Source organism: Panthera leo, chromosome B4 (genome assembly GCF_018350215.1).
Source record: "Panthera leo isolate Ple1 chromosome B4, P.leo_Ple1_pat1.1, whole genome shotgun sequence".
In the NCBI taxonomy this organism is placed as follows: Eukaryota; Metazoa; Chordata; class Mammalia; order Carnivora; family Felidae; genus Panthera; species Panthera leo.
Genome location: NC_056685.1, coordinates 83,230 through 102,044, shown reverse-complemented (window position 1 = coordinate 102,044; position 18,815 = coordinate 83,230). Strand labels below are relative to the sequence as shown.

Here is an 18,815-nt window from a genome sequence, read left to right as displayed (position 1 = left end):
TTACTGAAGAAAATAGGAATACCATTAATTACATGTACATTAAAAGGGACTTCATTTTACAGATTCAAGGTAACCTAGACAGAGAAAGCAGGCTCTCTGTAGAACTGAGTTTTCTCCTAAAGAAGAACGAAATTATCCATCCAGCACAAGTATGCCCTTAAGGTTAATAAAAAATACTGAAGTGAAATATCACTAAACTTCTAAAAATCAATTTCTACGGGTTGTATTTAAATGATATTCAAAAGCTTAAAATCAGCACCTCCACATTTATCAAATAAAATATACTTACAATCTCATCTCCTGGCAACCAGTATCCTTCCTGCTCAATACCAGCCTTTGAGCCTTTGCAGCCCACTGTTAGGGTTTCCACAATGAGACCATCTTTCACAGCCAGGCTCAGCTGACGGGTGGTCTCTTTTGGATGCATACCGTGGACTCGAGACATATACCTGAGCACAGAGGGAAAGCAAATTTAAAAACCCCTTAGTACTAAAAAAAATAATAATAAAAATAAGAAAAATAGAGGTGATTTCTCTTTTGTTACAACTCGTACTTACAAGGGCCCTACTGAAGAAAGAAAGTCCTGAATATTTAAGTCTTTTAATTACCATGGTATTTTAAACCTTAATTCTATTTGTATATTTAGAGGAATATTTGTTCAAAAATAGTCTTTAACCAACAATATAAATCCCTTAACAGATTTTAGTCAAACATCTCATGTAGGTCTGGCTTCTAGAGTAATTACCACTAACTCCCACTCTTCAAATTCTAAATTTAGAATTTTATCATCTCTAGTCACAGGACTTCTTAATATAAAAGAATACTTGGACTCAAAACTTAGGAAATGACACTAAGGAACATATAACAATTACACGAATGGCTGTCGACATAAAGAAACAAGAATGTATGTTGGGATCAATAAAGCAAAAATGTGATTTTCAATGAAATAGACTTTGGATTCAATCAATAAAGCCTACAGGCACTCCCTGGTTTACATTCACGTGGCATTTCATTTAATTTCTAGAAATGCAATATCTCAAATGTACTCGGGACCACAGAGAATAACACTTAGGTTCCCTTGTAACCACCAACCATAGTGAACTCACGTTAACACTACGGAATCTTTGCTTCATCGCTTGTTTTTTAAGGAAATAGAATGTTACACATATGGTTGGATTTGTGCTGTTCTCCATTTCCCTCCATTCAAACCCCAAAAGCCTCCTCCAGTAAGCTACTGGACAAAGAGCTTCCTCTGGACATCCAGACACAAAAACATACTATGTGGCAAGTCAGGCCATCTGTGGATGCTCCAGAGAACCTGGCACGGAGAAGACGTGGGGCCGCACCCACAGTCCTTAAGGAAATTTACTAGCACACAAGAATTTTATACCAAATTAATCTGTCATTTAAGTATCAAAGCATTCACAACAAATCATTTTGAAAATGCAAGAATGTATCATAGAAGACCCTTCTAAATTCAAAGGATAAATTTCAAAAAAGCAAAGCAGTGAACCCGGCAGAAGGACTGATGTGCATGCAGTCTGTAGAAGATCACGGCTTTCTGTTTACGAGACCACCAACTCTCACAAGGTGCTGCTCCATCTATCAGTGCAGTTAGCTGCAAGGATAGGAAGAGGAGGGTGGGGACGGTGGTGAACGCACGCTGGCCTCAACAGAGCGACACCCCAGCACATCCAACCCGGCAGGAGAGGCCCAGGAGCCCCACAGTGCCGCCTGTGCTGCCAGAGGCGCAGCCCTATTTCCATGTGCAGAGTCAGTGCAGAAATTGTCAAGTCCAGGTGCGATGGGGGAAGGGACATGAACCCAGGTGACTGTGTCTTAATTTCCTCATTGTTCACAGGAAGGAGCCAACAGAAATGAGCTCAAGTACACCATCTCAATTCACAAAGGTAACCCTCAGAACAAAAATACAAACCTTCTAAATGATCTGAAGAAACTCCTAAAAAACATATTATGTGATGAAGCACAGAAACACCAAAAGGAAACAGGAAGCATATATTACACATGACGACAGGACCAAAACCAAGTTTGTCTGTTTAATAAATACAGTTTGGCTAATCTCCACAGTACGAAAAAGACAGACTGAATCACAACACTAAAAATACACAGTCTACAGGACACACTTTTAAAGTGACTCAGACAACTGGACAAGAACGGGCACAGGCACATCATAAAAATGCAACCCAAACGAAACAGGATCGACACTGTAATGGACAGGATTTGGAATCCAAGGCAAAAATCAGGTTTAAAAAAAAGACAAACAGGGCATAGGATGTTATAAAGCAAAGACTGTAAGAAATAAAGGAAATATTGACAGGAAAACAGAATTATGCGACTCCTCTCCATCCACAAAACATCTAGTGGACAAACCTAAGTATTCATGCAGAAGACCTAATTAACAAGGCAGAAGGCAGATCTAGTTAAATTTATTCTGAAACCCAAACATAGCTTCAACAGGTCCAAGGAAAATTCTTTACAGTTGAGCATAAAATTGGACACAAAAACAGCCTTATTTCAGATTCCAAAAGTGATGGCAGACACTTGCTAGTTGCAGTGAAAGTAAACAAGGTATTAATAATAATGGAACTGGAAAACACTCATGAATAAGTCAATCAAAAAGGTTATCTAAAAATTGCAAAAAAAAAATCTAAGCACATAACTAAAAAGCTAAAGCAGTGCCTAAAAGATAAAAAGTGAAAACTAACAGTCCAGGAGCCCTTCCTTAAGAGAAAAATAGAGATATCATTAGTTGACCTAATCAACAATGAAGACACAAATCAGAAAAACATACATACTAAGACATGTCTACGGAGCCATAACCATAAGTAACAAAGAAGTTAAAACAATTATAAGCAACTACTTTATTTCTGTGCCAAAATAGAAGATAAACACTATAATTTTCTAGGAAAATATTAATGACCAAAACTTGACCACAGAAAAAAATAGAATACTTGAAATGGGCAATTTCAAAAGAAATTAATGGAGGAAGTTGGCAAAGAGCTCTTTCAGAAAAACACCAGGTAGGGACGTTTTCACAAGGCACTTCTATCAATCTTTTAATGGTCAGATAACTCCAGTATGATATAAACTTTTCCAGTACTTAATAAAGAGGGAATGCAAGAAATCTAGCAAACTAATAGTAACAAACCCCTACAAAAATAGCGAAGAAAAAGAAAACCAGTGTCCCATAGGAACAGATAAAAATCCTAAATTAAGTATGTGAATATAGTCTAATATTATTAATATAAAATAAATGTTAACATATTAACACATTCAAATATCAAAAGAATATACTATAACAAGGGTTTAATTCTAGGATTTCTCCAAAGATCTCTTATCACAAAGAAATCTAGAAATATGATTCATCCTATTAATAGATCAAAAGTGAGAAATATATGTGTTAAAAGTCCATTTAGTAAAATTCACCATCCAGCCCCGAACAAAAGGGAATGAGTAAACACTTCCTTAACCTGATCAGGAATATTCAAAGATGCCTTTAACCCTATGCCAAAGGTAATAACCAACATACCTAAAAAAAGGAAATAAAGTGTAAAAGTTGGTAAAGATTTAAAATAATCATTATTTGCAGATTATATATCTAGAAAACCTAAGGAAATCAGCTGACACACTATTTTAAATAACCAAATAATGTAATCAATTATTCATTTGAGTACAAATATACTAAAATTAACAGCAGCATTCATATAAACCAAAAAAAAAAGTTAAGAAATTTAAAATAAGACCACAATTGTTTACAACAGCAATAAGAAAGATAATACAGAGTGATAAACAGAAGAAAAGACAAGATCTGTATGAAGAAAATGCTGAAATGCAACGGACATGAGAGGATGAACACATGCCTGATATCTGAATGGAAGACAACAAAATCCAAATTGCCTCCAAGATCATTTAATAAAATGCTACCACAAAGTAGGCAAGTTAATTCTAAAGTTCTATAGAGAATTAAAAAACAACTTCCCAGGAAAATTCTTTCAGGGAAATATAAGGTATTAAAACACTGTTGAGCCAAAGTAATTAAACTTTTGTGTGAACAGTAGGCCAATGGAACAAACATAAAAGTCCAGAAAGAGACCCAAATACGCATTTTGACTATAATAAAAGTGCCATTTCAAATTAGTGTGGGAAAGATTAATCAATGAACACAGGACACTGGGACAGGGGGCTTTGCTACCTTGAAAAAGAATAAAGATGGGGCCGTGCCTTAGTCTGTGCCCATAAGTAAATTCTGAATAGGTCAGATTTAGGTACTGAAAACAAAACCACAAAATTATGACAAGGAAAACACGGGAGAGCAATCATGGTGCGAATAAAACCTGCCTAATCTGAAACAAAAACCAGAGTGATTTAAAGAAAAGATTGAAAAATTTACATAAAATCAGCAATTTCTACATAGGGAAAAAAACATGATAACCAAAGTTAAAATCACAAATGCTAACCTGGGAAATATATTTGGAACACACAGACTGAAAGACCGAACTTAAATTCTACATATTCTTAATATATTTAAAAAAATCCTAATTAATAAGGAAGACCACAAAACAGCATTCTGTGACTGTCATAGGTCTGGCACACTGTGCAGACAGACAGGACTTGATGGGAAGTATATCACAGGTGCCATGTAAAAGAGCGCTACACTGTGGGGCAAATGTCTACCAAGTATAGAAACGTATACACCTTCAGAGCCAACAGTTTCACTTCTGGAAATTCATCCTATAGATACACTCAGACATGTGTGAAATAATATATATACAAGACAGGAAATTCATTTTAGCATTGTTGGCAACAAGATTAGAAAGAATCTAAAAGTAAATCTTAGGGGGCTGGATAAACTGTAATACTACAGCTATACCAAAAATTATTATATGATTGTTAAAAAAGTGAAGCAGTGTTGTCGATCTTATTAGGACAATGTAAGTTCTAAGATATATTATGTTTAAAAAATCTGGGCATGAGGTTATATCCAACATCTATATAGAACATACAACTCAAGAGCAAAGTAACAATCCAATTAAAAAATGACAAAACATCTGAATAGACACTTTTCCAAAGAAGAAATAAAGATGGCCAACAGGTACACAAAAGATGCTGAACACCACTAATTATCAAGGAAATGCAAATCAAAACCACACACACACACACACACACACACACACACACTCCCCAAGCTGACAGATACGAAGAACAGATTGGTGGTTGCCAGTGGTGGGGTATAGGGATGGAGGTGAAATGGGTCAAAAGGTCACAAACTCTCAGTCACAAAATAAATGTCATGGGGGAGAACACACACAGCATGGCGACTGCAGTTAACAACACTGTACTGCATATTCGGATGTTGCTAAGAGAGTAGATCTTGAAAGTCCTCATCACAAGAAAAACATTTTTTTCTAACCATGCAAGGTGATAAATGTTAACTAGACCTATTGTGGTGATTATTTCACAGTACATATGACCCTAAACAACACCAAGGTTAAGGGCGTCGACCCCCTGCACAGTCGAAAATCCACACAGAACTTTTGACTCCCCAAAATTTAACTACTAACAGCACACTGCTGACCAGAAACCTAACAATATAAACAGTCAATTAACACACATTCTACATGTTATATGGGCTACCTATTACATTCTTACAATCAAATAAGCTAGAAAAAGGAAAATGTCTCTAAGAAAATCAGAAGAAAAAGAAAATACATTTACAATACTATATATACCATCTGAAAAAAAAAAAAAACTCGTGTAGAAGTGCACCGTTAAGGGGTCAACTATTTATACAGATACTGAATCAATTATACAGATACTGAATATACAGGTACTCAATCATTATGGTGAGTACCTGAAACTAACGTTATTTGTGAATTATGCCTCAATTTAAAAAAAAAAAAGAAAAGAAAAAGGAAATCAGTGAATAAAATCACGGTATGAAACGGTCCAGTTTCTCAAAAACATTATATAATCATCTCTGTACATGCATAAGAGCTCCAGAGGTAGATCCAGGAACAGTGGAGAAAGTTCAAGTAGAACTAAGTGGCTCAGAAGCAGGGGTAGGATGAAGACATTTTCCCATGGTCCCCTCTTCAGAACTTGACTGTCCATCTATTAGATGTCCATCAGTCCATCTGAAGACTGTTGTTACTTTTCAAAGCCAGCTACCATTTACCACCTCTCCAGCAATGCGTGGAAGCTCCCTCCTCCAACACAAGCTTGCCCATCTTGGGCAGCCCCCTCCTTTCTTTTCAAACTCATCTTGGCTCTTCTTGGACATTTATTTATCCATAATGATTTTAAAATCAATTTGCCAAGATCCATGAAAAATATTGACATTTTCATTAATTTGAGAACAAATATCATTACAATACTGACAGACTCGGTACATCTGTTCATTTACATCTTCTGTGTCTTTAACAAAGTTTTATAATTTTTCTCCCTAAAATTCTTGCATATTTTTTGTGATTTTTCCTAGGTATTGCCTATTTTTTGTTTCTTTTGAAAAAGGGAATTTATTTTATATACTATTTTCTGGCTGATGGCTGCTAGTATATACTGAGAAACCTTGCTAAACGCTCATTAAAGTATTTCTGTTTAAGTCTACTGAACTGTTTAAGTAAGTCTATTAAACTTGCCTTTTTTTTTTTTTTTTTTTTTTTTTTTTTTTTTTTTTTTACTGTGCTGACCAGGACTTCTAGCACAACACCACTGGGCTGTGATGGCGGGTATCCCGCTCTTAGATTTTGCAAAGATTATAATAGTTCACCATTAAACATGACACTTGCTGAAGGTTATTGATAGATGTATTTTATCAAAATAAATAAATTACAAATACGATTGCGTGCTAAGGATACATACAGGTAGCTATGTCTTATTAAGAAAATTCTTTTCCAGTCTCAGTATGCTGTTTTAACAAGAATGGCATCACATCATTCCTTGATGTTTTTTAATCCGCTGAGTGTAACCACACACTAGCATGCACACAGCTACAAAACGTGCAGTAAGACACAGTAAGAATTTTCTTCTCTTTAGTGACAACAGTGTGTTGGGCTAAAAGGAAGCTGTTCCAGTCCAGGGGGGAATGAGGGGTACACACAGGGCACATGAGGAAGGACACGGGGTAGACTCAGGAAGCCCCTTCCACAGGGACAAGACGACCAGGAGAAGGCAGGGGTGAAGCACTTGAACACGAGAATCGCATCCAGGCAGAACAGTGCTACCTCCCAGGACCGGCACATCCTGGGAATAGCGCAGCTCTGAGGGAAGGGCTTTTGTTTTCTCAATGGGAGGTCTGGGTTTAGGTTATTTAGAATAAAGAATAAGTGATGAGTACGCATCTAGAAGTGTCATCTAAAGGCTAGGAACATGTAAGACTGTTACATTAGCCTTGGAATCTTCTCAGATGGGTACTATTTACTTCCCGTGAAGGCCTTAGGACCTATTTGCTGAACTATCTGCAGATGCAGCCAGAAAATTAGGAGATGAAAAATTATTTTAGATACCGCTTTGCATAAAATTGGCACTCAATAAATGCTTCTCGGATATATAAAGGAGTAACAGAATTTCAATATCACCTTTTAAATCTTTTATTTTAGACTTGCAGAAGAGTTGCAAAAGTAGTAGACTGCCCACATGCCCTTCACCCAACTGTACCTAATGTTAACATCTTAAGTAAAAAAGTACGATTATCAAAAGTTGTTCATTTTTCCTTTAAAAACTTATTTTTTAAATTGAAATATAATTCACATATAACATAGTTTCAGGTACACAAAATAAGGATGCAATATTTATATAGATTGCAAAACAGTTCCCACAGTAAGTGCAGTTGACAGGTAGTACACATTTCTTTTTTTTTCCTTTTTTTTTTAAGTTTATTTATTTTGAGAGAGAGAGAGTGAGAGAATCCTAAGCAGGCCCCACACTTTCACCACAGAACCTAATGTGGGGCTCTGTGAACCACATCGTGAACCACAAGATCGTGACCTGAGCCTTAATCAAAGAGTTGGACGCTTAACCAACTGAGCCCTCCAGGCGCCCCGACAGGTAATCGTTTCTTAATGTCATAATTAACACTGTAGAATGTAGTACACTGGCACTTGAAACTATAGACTTTATGCGGGCTTTTTTTTCTGAGGGACCAAATTCATGATGTCTCAGTATAGGACTTTATAAGCTTAAGAAACATCCACAAATGAAAGAAAGGATATCATAAAAATGTATTAAGAAGAAAAATGAGTAACGACTAACTCTGCCCCACAGAAATTATTATGAAATACTTCTAGGGAAAGTGACAATAATCAGGTTGGCATAAAATTTTATTACTGCCGACAGTACCAACCATTTAAAAACAATGCACTGGACAGAAACATTCAAACAAAAGATCAGAATACCTAGAAATAGGTCCAAGTACACAAAAATCTCATTATGAGAGGCAAGCATTACAAAAGAAGGGAAATTTTAACAATATGTAGCAAGTGATAGTAAACTAACTAAATGCAATCTGGATAAAAATAATCTAGATCTGTACCATAAATTCTGAATAAATCAAATTTTAAGTGTAATGCAAAAATAAGAATGAACTGGAATAAAGTGTCTATATATTCTATTAAGGGCCAAGTAAGAACTAAAATGATAGAAGAAACAAAAGAGAGCTTTAAACACATAAAAGATTGCAAAATCTAAGAGTAACAAAACTCAAAACAGGAAACAATGAATTAGCAAAACGACATACCAGGTAGGACAAAGGTGAACTACATACCTATCAACACTGTGCTGAAGGGCTCCTTTTGTGTGTGTGGTCTACGCAGCACATCCAAAACTTTAGCGAGTAACGCAAGACCTTTGGTTAACGTTTACTGTGACAGACATCACCAGTAAGTTGGCAGGAGTCAACAAACACAGCTCATAAAATAATGCCTAAACGTGAACAACTCCTTACTCTGTTCTGTTAAAACAGCAGTGATTCTCGCCTCTTCTTAAAAAGGAAGAAGGACTTGGGAGAGCTGTAGACGCTGATTAAGTGACGAGCCATCGCAAGGACATGGACAAGCCTAAGACTGGCCTGCATGAGTTAGTTACGAGTCTAGAACTGACTGCTGTGTGCAGGACCTTAAACACAACAGAGGGTGCCAGCTCATTATTCCTTTTCTCAGGTCTTCAGGCAAGTTTGCTCCACGTGAAAACGTTTGGATTAATAACTCAGGCTAAGGTCCTGCCAGGCCTCTCACTTTCTTACACGCTGCTGACCCATCACAGGGACTTATCTCCATCAAATAAAGACACAAAACTAGCAGACTGGGTTTGAGATGCACAGACGGTGGCCAACTAGTTTCCTATTCTACTTTCACTTAGGATGAATCATGAAATAGTACATAAAGGTCTAATACTTCCTAAATGTTATGTTTGATTTCTCTGGGGTTTCTCAGTAAGGTTTATCTCATCTTACCCATCCCCTCTCCTGCAGTCTGTCCCCAAAGAGTTCCCAACTGCTGCTCAGCCCTCAAGTGCATCCAAGCAACAGGCTCCAAATCCTACGGTGGGTCACCTCCCCCGAGGTAATTCTGCAAGTTCCAAGACTATATATATATATATATATACACACATACACACATACACACATACACATAAATATATATATATATATATATATATATATATAGTTAGTGGTAAACAGCCACTGCTGATTGAACATTTTTACAAAAGAAATCTCACAAGTGGTAATTTTCTAAAAGTGATTATCTACCTTTAACCTTTCCAATAATGATCTGAACCTCAGCCACTTGTATCATGTTGTTGGAAATACACATACTGGGAAATGACACACTGATGACACCAGTATAAATATGACCCAATCTGACACGTCTTCTGTTGATGGAAAAGACATAATGAACATGTGTCCCGTCCTTCACGAACAGCCCCACACTATCCTGGAATCTAGAGGTCTTCATCTGGATGAAAATATAACAAACCTGTTTTGAGTGTCTTCTGGACAATCTGAATATAGTTGGCCCTGCCTCTAATTTCACTGTCTAACTGACACCTGCCACAGCTGCCCCAAGGCACGTGCTCGGGGGCTGAAAAGACTCCACTAAGAACACCAGGACTGGAAAACAAAATACAAGTTTAAGTGAACGCTGATCTGATCTGTTGATGCTAAAGGACACTCTGAGTATAAAAGCCATGGGAACAACAGAGAAGGGCCACAACATCTGACTACATAAGAGGTGTGGAACTTCTCCAGGACACAACACTAACACCACAAAGCATCTAGAGCGATCAGCACCTCACTAGAGGAAGGTGGGTCTCCCCCAAGCCCGTTCGCCTGCTTCACACACACCTGTCGCACAGGAGCCAGCCCACGCGCAGGAGGCAGGCTTCTGTTAGTTTTGCAGGTCCAAGGCCAGAATCCGGAAGGTGGTCCTTCTAGACGTCTGCCCTCCTGCTCAATACCAGACAACTGTTCACCATGGATTTCCAGGGTGACTCTGGGGAAAACCCAACAAGGAGAGCCAAAATGTGCTACGTTTTCTGCCTCCTTTCAGAATTCCTGTTTAACCATAACCCTTGAATCCTATCTCCCTCATTTCTGAACTAGTTAAATTTAGGACCACCTGGGTGGGTGGATCAGCTGGTTAAGAGTCGACTCTTGATTTTGACTCAGGTCATGATTTAGAGCTTCGTGGGTTGGAGGCTGGCGTCAGGCTCTGTGCTGACAGCTCAGAGCCCGGAGCCTGCTTTGGATTCTGTGTTTCCCTCTCTCTCTGCTCCTCCCCCACTCATGCTCTATCTCTCTAAAAATAAATAAACATTAAAAAAAATTTTTAAGTAAAATAAACACCAAAAAAATTTTTAAGAAAAGAATTGCTCTATTTTAATTACACCAAACAGCACACTGTAAATTATTACTTCATTATTTATGCCGTGACTTTAATTAAAATCAGTAAAGTAAAATCTGTAGTTATTTTACAGTTAGATGGAAACTTTAAAAATCTGAAGCAAAGTTTTCATTTGGAGGAAAAAAACACACTTTTCCTGGACACACATACTGCTTACTTTCTTGTTAACACCGGTCCCATTATATAAAAAGGGAAAGAGTTTACATTCAGAACTCTCAATTTCGGTAACGATGAATTATACATCTTACAAGGTACTTTCTTACACTATTCAATCAGGCATGTCCCCACATTCACCAACTTTTAACAACATCATTTCGCAGTGCATGTGTCACCGTGAGGCAACCTGATCTGTGTGGGGCTGCACAACTCACAACAGGCTGAGGGGCAGTGTGGGCTTCATGCCTGACATGGAAATGTGCTGCCAGCTTCAGGTCTGGTTGCCTTGCCAGCTGGAAACAGCACAAGCAGCAGCAGGCACCCTTCCGCCTCACTCGTGTATGTAACAAGGACCTTTTAATTAAAACTGCATCTGAGGCCTCAGCCTGTAACTATGCAACACGGGACGAGACTCTGCCAACCGACACGAGCTTTGCAATGGACATAAAATGGTTACTTTTATGAAAACATTAAGAATAAATCTCTTTCTGGCATTACTACTGTTAGAAATGGCTGTGTTCACCTCAGCAACTGACTCCGTTACTGACATTGTTAAAATCTGAGGCTTCCCCTGGTTTTAGCTACTAGAAAACTAAAGGCCAGGTCGGTAACACATCCTTTACAAGCTGTGGGGCTTCAGGGACAATTCACCTGCAGTATCTTTATTCCTGGCTCCACTCTGCAGCCTGACCTTCCTTTCTCCTTTCCTCCTCAATCTCCATCTACCAGCCGACCTTACTCTATTATTTACTGTGCTTACATCTTTTTCTAATTGTTCCCAAAATATATGTGGAACGAGTGACATTCTGAAAAAATACATGGTGCATGTCTGATATACACATATGAACACAATGTACACACACACATTAAAAAATGTCCACCCTCCACCCTCTTCTCCTGGCTTGTCTGCTTCACATGTATAGCACAACTTCCATCAGTGCCCTACCCAAGTACTGATATTCCATCCCTAGGCATTTATCTGAATACACATCATCTACACCTGCATGTGAGAGCACAGTGCAGCTTTTATCATAACAGCCCCCGAATGGAAACATCCTAAATGTCCCTCAGCAGGTGAACGGACTTTAAAACTGTGGTATATCCATGTACTGGAATACTGCCCAGCAATGAAAAGCAATGAATTACCAACATACACAGCAAATGAATCTCAAAACCTGCTGACCAAGAAATCAGGGCAATCATGGAAAAGAATGGATTGTGTGATTCCACTTCTATAAAACTATAGAACAAGCAAAGCTAATCATTGCAGTGAAAAGCAGATCAGGGGCTGCTTGCAGCTGGAGACAGCGAACAACCTTCTGTATCTTCATTAAGATGGAGGTTACATGGGGGCATCAATTTGCAGAGAAATGAAGGAAAGGGACTTCCTCGCGGAAATACTGCTAGTTCACAGGAGAGCTGATTCCGCAATTGGTGCTGGTCCACTCAAGATTTCAGGCTTTCTGTGGACAGGACGACAGGTTGCAGGCAAAGAGCCCACGGTCACTCAACATCCAGCAACCACGTGAACGAGGCAATGCCACGTGCCACTTCCTATTTTTTGGTTCTTGGCATTCACTGATCCACAAAACAGAAACAAACCCTTACCTACTACCATGCTCACTGAGTGGGCAAATGATGGCACTCTAACAAAATACAAGGCCCTAAAATACCGACAGGGGTCTCTCATCCTAAAGCTTAAATTCCAAAAGAGAAGACAAACTTAGCATAGAAGAGAAAAATAAAAACTAAAACTGGGCCCTTTCCCACCACCATCAGGGAAAGAAACAATGAATGGATTAAAGAACTCTGAAAGGTAAAACTCTAAAGTTAATGAAAGAATATACTCCAGAATATTCTTGCAGCCATATTAAGAAGGATTCCTTAAATAAAATCTCAAAAGCACAAAACATTAGGCCAAAAGCAATGAACTTGATGACCTCAAAATAAAAATCTCTGTTCAACAAAGAACAGTATGGGAAAAATTAACAGACAACAGAACAAGAAAAGACATTTCAAAGCGTGACATATATAAAGGAATTAATGTCTAGAAGAACAAGAGGTTCTGCAAATCAACAGAAAAAGACAAGTACCCCACTGGGAAAATAGGCAAAGGATAAGAACAGGCATCCACAGAAAGTAAAGGCCAACCTTGTAAGAACACCAAGTGCTGCCTAATCTCATGAATGAATACAGAAACGTAAATTAAAATATCTCAGCGACAGCATGTGTGCAGATGAACAATGGCAAGTAGCAGCAGACACGTGGGCATGGAACCCCATGCCCTGCGGAGTGGGGCATCCTCTCGAGACTGAGGCCAAATAGGTACATGTGCGTCCTGTAACCAAGGAGGAACTCTGCTCCTGGACAGACACACTAATTGACTCCTCATGTTTGTGCTGGTGAAGGACTAGAGCGCTGGGGGGCCATGTGTGGCAGAAGGAAGCTGGGGACAACCCGAGTGACCATCATGTAGAAATCATCAAAACAGGCAGAAAGACAACAATTTAAGGAGACTACTGAACACAGTGTAAACACTGGAAACACCCGAGTCATCCGAGGACAAAACAACACCAGCACGATACAAACGCGCAGGTGATCACACATAGTTAGCTATAGGGCTGGAATGACTGTCAGGTGCTCAGCCCAGGGCTTGGCACCAAATATGTTCTAAACCAGGGTTCCTGCACTGATTATCGTTTATCCTTCCCGGCTTACACCCCATATTTGCATTACTACGTATCTATACAACTAGAAGACTTGGACGCATAAGAATTGGACAGAGGAGGCATGGGGGGCAGGACAAGCATAGTGGGAGAAGCCAGACCTATAAAGTCACACAGACCTCGGCCCGAGCAGCTGCTCTTATGATCAACTAGCTACATGGCCCTGGGCTAGTTATTTAACTTCTCTGCATCTCAGAGTGCCTAGTGACAAAATAACATTAATAGTGTCAACCCCCTGTGGTTGTCTGGAAGGCAAATACACTAACAGGATGCGAACCTTACAGTGGTTTACCTTGCGTGCCCCTCGCCCCCTCTCGGTGTGCTGCAGAAGCGTCCCCCAGCCCCTACTGGAATACCACACACCCGCTACCATAATAATTTATGGTGACCATGGAACAACGTGGTCAAAGGTTAATCAACGTCAACAAAAACACAAGCATAGAAAAAAATGACAAGAAATAGATCAAAGCGGGTCTCTTACTTGACTGTGGACAGAGAAATTATAGGTGACTATTCTGCTTCCTGTTTTCCAAGTGTCCTGCCAATTGGTTATTTAGTTTACTTACACTAAAATATCCTCAATAATAATGCTTTACCACTGGGTGCTTTATAGATGCAGGGATGGCTAAACACATGCACCTAAGTACACATGACACCATGCTAACAGAATGAACGGAGGCATCTTAGTAGATAGGTGTGACAAAATTCAACATCCTCTCATCATGAAAACACTCAACCACCCGGGTACAGACAGAAACCTCCTCACCATAACAAAGGCCACAGATGATGAGCCCACAGCAAACATCATATTCAATTGTGAAAACTTGAGAGCTTTTCCTGTAAGGTCCCGAGCAAGACAAGGACGTCCACTTCTACCACTGCTAGTAAACATACCACTAGGCACCTCAGCCCGAGCACTTGGATAAAAGGATACAAAGCATCCAAATTGGAAATAAGAAGTAAAATGACCTCTGTAGATTTTATTATCTTACACACAGAAAACTCTAAAGACTCCACAAAAAAGCTGTCATAACAAATGAATTCAGCAAAGTAGCAGCTCACAAGGTGAAACGCAAAATTTAGCTGCGTTTCTATACACAAAGAATGAACACACTGAAAAGAAAATTATGACAATAATTCCACTCGCAATAGCATCAAAAAGTATAAAATATGTAGAAATTAGCTTAACCAAGGAGGAGAAAAGCTTGCACGATGAAGACTGCCAAACACTGCTGAAAGACAGTAAAGACGTAAGTGGAAACACATCCCATGTTTGTGGACTGGGAGAATTCATATATCGTTAAAATGTCCGTATTACCCAAAGCAATCTACAGATTCGGTGCAATTCCTATCAAAATCCCGTTGACATTTTTTTCTTTTTTTTTTTTTAAATTTTTTTTTTTCAACGTTTTTTATTTATTTTTGGGACAGAGAGAGACAGAGCATGAACGGGGGAGGGGCAGAGAGAGAGGGAGACACAGAATCGGAAACAGGCTCCAGGCTCCGAGCCATCAGCCCAGAGCCTGACGCGGGGCTCGAACTCACAGACCGCGAGATCGTGACCTGGCTGAAGTCGGACGCTTAACCGACTGCGCCACCCAGGCGCCCCGACATTTTTTTCTGATATAGAAAACCCATCCTGAAATAACACGTGCAATCTCAGTGGACCCTAAATAACCCAGATAGTCTAAAACTAAGGAGAAACTGGAGGACTCACACTTCCTCATCTCAAACCTACTACACGAAGCTAGAGTAGGCAAACCACGTGGCATTGGCATAACCAGACATACAGACTAATGCAATCGAAGAGAGAGCCCAGAAAGAGACCCTCACATATACAGTGAAAGGGTTTCTGACAAGGGGGCCAAGACCTCTCAATGGGGAACCCGGTCTTTTCAACCAACACAGCTGGGAAAACTGCATCTCCACACACAAAGGAGGCGGCTGGGCACCTCCCTAACAGCAGATACAGAAATTAACTCGAAATCGGTCAGAGACCTAAATGTAAGGCCCCAGACAGTAAAACTCTTGGAAGAATATGCAGCACAAAGCTTCACAACACTGGATTTGGCAATGATTTCTTGGATGTGACCAAGGACACAGGCAACAAAAGAGAAAAAAGAGAGTGGACTTCATAAAAATTCTAAAGTTTTGTACGACAGGAGACATGGTCTACAGAGTAGAAAGGCAACTCCCAGACTGAAAGAAAACATTTGTGAATCATGGATCTGGTGAGCAATTACTATCCACAAGAGATACAGAACCTGTGAAACTACCAACCAACCTGATTCAAAAATGGGCAAAGAAGTTGAAGAGACAGGTCTCCAAAGATACAAGAATGACCAATAAGCATGAAAAGATGTTGAATGTCACTGATCATCAGGGAAATGTAAATCAAAGCCACAATCAGATACCGCCTTGCACCTGTCATCATGGCTAAAATAAAAAAGACAGGAAATAACAAGTGTTGGCAAGGATGTTAAAAAAGGGAAACTCTTGCACTGCTGGTGGGAATGCAAACTGGTGCAGCCACTGTGGAGAACAGTATGGAGGTTCCTCAAAAGAATTAAAAACAGAATTACCTATGACCCCACAACTCCACCTCTGGGTATATACCCCAAAGAACTGAATGCAGGGTCTCAAAGAGATCTGTCCACCCATGTCCATAGCAGAATTATTCATAATAGTAAAACATGGAAGCAACCCTTGTATCCATCACGAAGTGAATAGATAACTGATGTGGCCACACTCCATGCAACTATTATTCAGCCTTCAAGGGGAAGAAAATTCAGAGTGTGTTATTGAGAACATTATGCTGAGGGAAACCAGCTGTAAAAAGACAGCTACTATATGACTCTACGCCTCTGAGGGATATAGAGTCGTCACTGTCACAAAGTCAAAGCAGAATGGTGTGTGCCAGGAGCTGTGGGAGGAGGGATGGGGACTCAGTGACTAACAGGTGCAGAGATTCAGCTTCACAAGATGAAGTGAGTTCCAGGGATGGATGGTGGAGGAGACGGCAGCACAGCAGTCTGGACGTAATTAATGCCACCTAATTGTAGGCTTAAAAATGGTTAAGACTGTAAACTACATGTGTGTGTACTTTACCACATTAAAAAAAAAAAAAAACAAAGTAACAATGATCTGCCACTAGGTGTTTTATAGATGGGTATATAACAATTCTTTTTAATACTGCACCAGACAAAAATAAACTTCATAACCTAAAGAACACCTTTCTAGATCCTTCATCGATGAATTTATTTAAAATTTAGAATATACTCTGAAGAAAGGTTATTCCTAACAATCTAGACAAATAATTTGCTTGTACAGCCTCACGTTCTTCGTCCATAAAGCAGGGTTAATATGAACGTTGGAGCTGCTGTTACATGATAATCTGGAAGCACATGTTCATGACAGTAAATTAACATCTTCAACACCAGCAAGGATACAAATGTAGACCCACCAAACACCAAAAGGAAACAATGAAGATTAAAAGTTTGGACTGCGACATCAGATAGATCTATACTCGTATTTCTCTTCTGCAACTGACAACCCACATGGCTTTAGGCCAGATCTCATAAGCCTGGGTCTCAAGACCTTCATCAGCAAAATAAGGTGAAGGAAAACAGACCTCATGGAGCAGTGGGCAGAATTCACACAAATCTACGAAGTAGCACAGGGCTGCTTCTCAATTCTAAGCCTCCTGGAAACCACATCTTCAGCTCATGCAACTGAATACTTACGGTTACCTAGAAACCTTCTCCCAGTTCCTTTCCCTAGCTACTGGCTTCATACTAAGATCTAAAGAGAGGAAAGATGTGTGCCCTACCTTCAAGGTGCTCACAGCACAGGAAGTGGAAATGCTTTTATAGTAGTAAGAGACTATAATAAATAATAAAACTGAATTTCACACATATCACTATGTGAGCCAAGAACAAGGATAATGGGGCTGGTTACAGTGAGGAATGAATCAATACCTCACAGGAGACGGTTATCTGGTTGAATCTTAAAAGGGTATGTTTTGTCGATTAAGAAGGAAAAATACAAAATAAAGAATCAAAAATAATAGCTCAGAAAACGGAGAAGAGTCTCATCACACGAAGCCTTAGTGGCGAGCAACAGGGCATGAAAAGGAGGACAGTCAGGGTCTGACTGCAAAGGGCTCACACAAATGTCCTGTTCAGGTATTGGCACTTTGTGCACAACGAGGAAATAAAAGAGGATTTTTTTTAATGTTTATATTTGAGAGAGAGAGACAATGTGTGAGCAGGGGAGGGGCAGAGACAAATGGAAACACAGAATCTGAAGCAGACTCCAGGCTGATCTGTCAGCACAGAGCCCAACACGGGCTTGAACTCACAAGCCGCGAGATCATGACCTGAGCTAAGGTTGGACACTTATCTGACTGAGCCACACAGGCGCCCCTAAAAGAAAGGATCTTAAGAAGAATATAATCAGATCTAAAATCTAGAAAAATACTGATGAAGTATGAGGGTTGAGTTCACTTGAAGGGGTCAGGAACAGCCTCCTCAGGGACACGACTTGAGAGAGGAGTCAGCATCCGGGCACAGTGTGCATCACAGTGGATCCGAGGGTCTGCAGGGGTCCCGGGCGCCGAGAGCAGCACACCAGGTGGGTCATGGCAGCAGATGACGGGGAAGAGGAAGGCCCAGAGAGTATCAACTTCGCACAAGAATTCAGGCTTCATGAACAACAGAAAAAAGCTTTCAATCATGCAGCGTGTGGTCAGATGGTGCTCTGGAAAAATCTCTCTGATTCCAAAGATGGGAAGAAACAGAGCAGCAGCAAGAGTGGGAAGCTGGAAGCCCAATTAGGAACCTGCTGCCACTGCACAGGCAAGATATGAGGAGGGCTCAGACCCAGGCCAGAGCAGGGGAGAGCCCGCACACATGTAACATTGAAGAGGAACATTCGCTCTATCTGGGGAGGGAAAAATGAGTGTATTTTACTCTATTTCCATATTCCAAACAAACTCACTATTCCCTTCTGGCTA

At 39.8% G+C, this 18,815-nt stretch overlaps 1 protein-coding gene across 11 annotated transcripts in view; it reads right to left on the bottom strand.

Annotated features, from left to right (window-relative positions):
- Positions 1-18,815, bottom strand: part of ZMYND11 (zinc finger MYND-type containing 11) — a 133,557-nt gene that overhangs the window by 48,827 nt on the left and 65,915 nt on the right. For all 11 annotated transcript variants that reach the window (XM_042944712.1, XM_042944711.1, XM_042944709.1 and 8 more), the window contains exon 3: positions 290-449. In XM_042944712.1, coding sequence (XP_042800646.1) covers positions 290-449 — 160 coding nt within the window. The remainder of the gene's footprint in view (positions 1-289; positions 450-18,815) is intronic.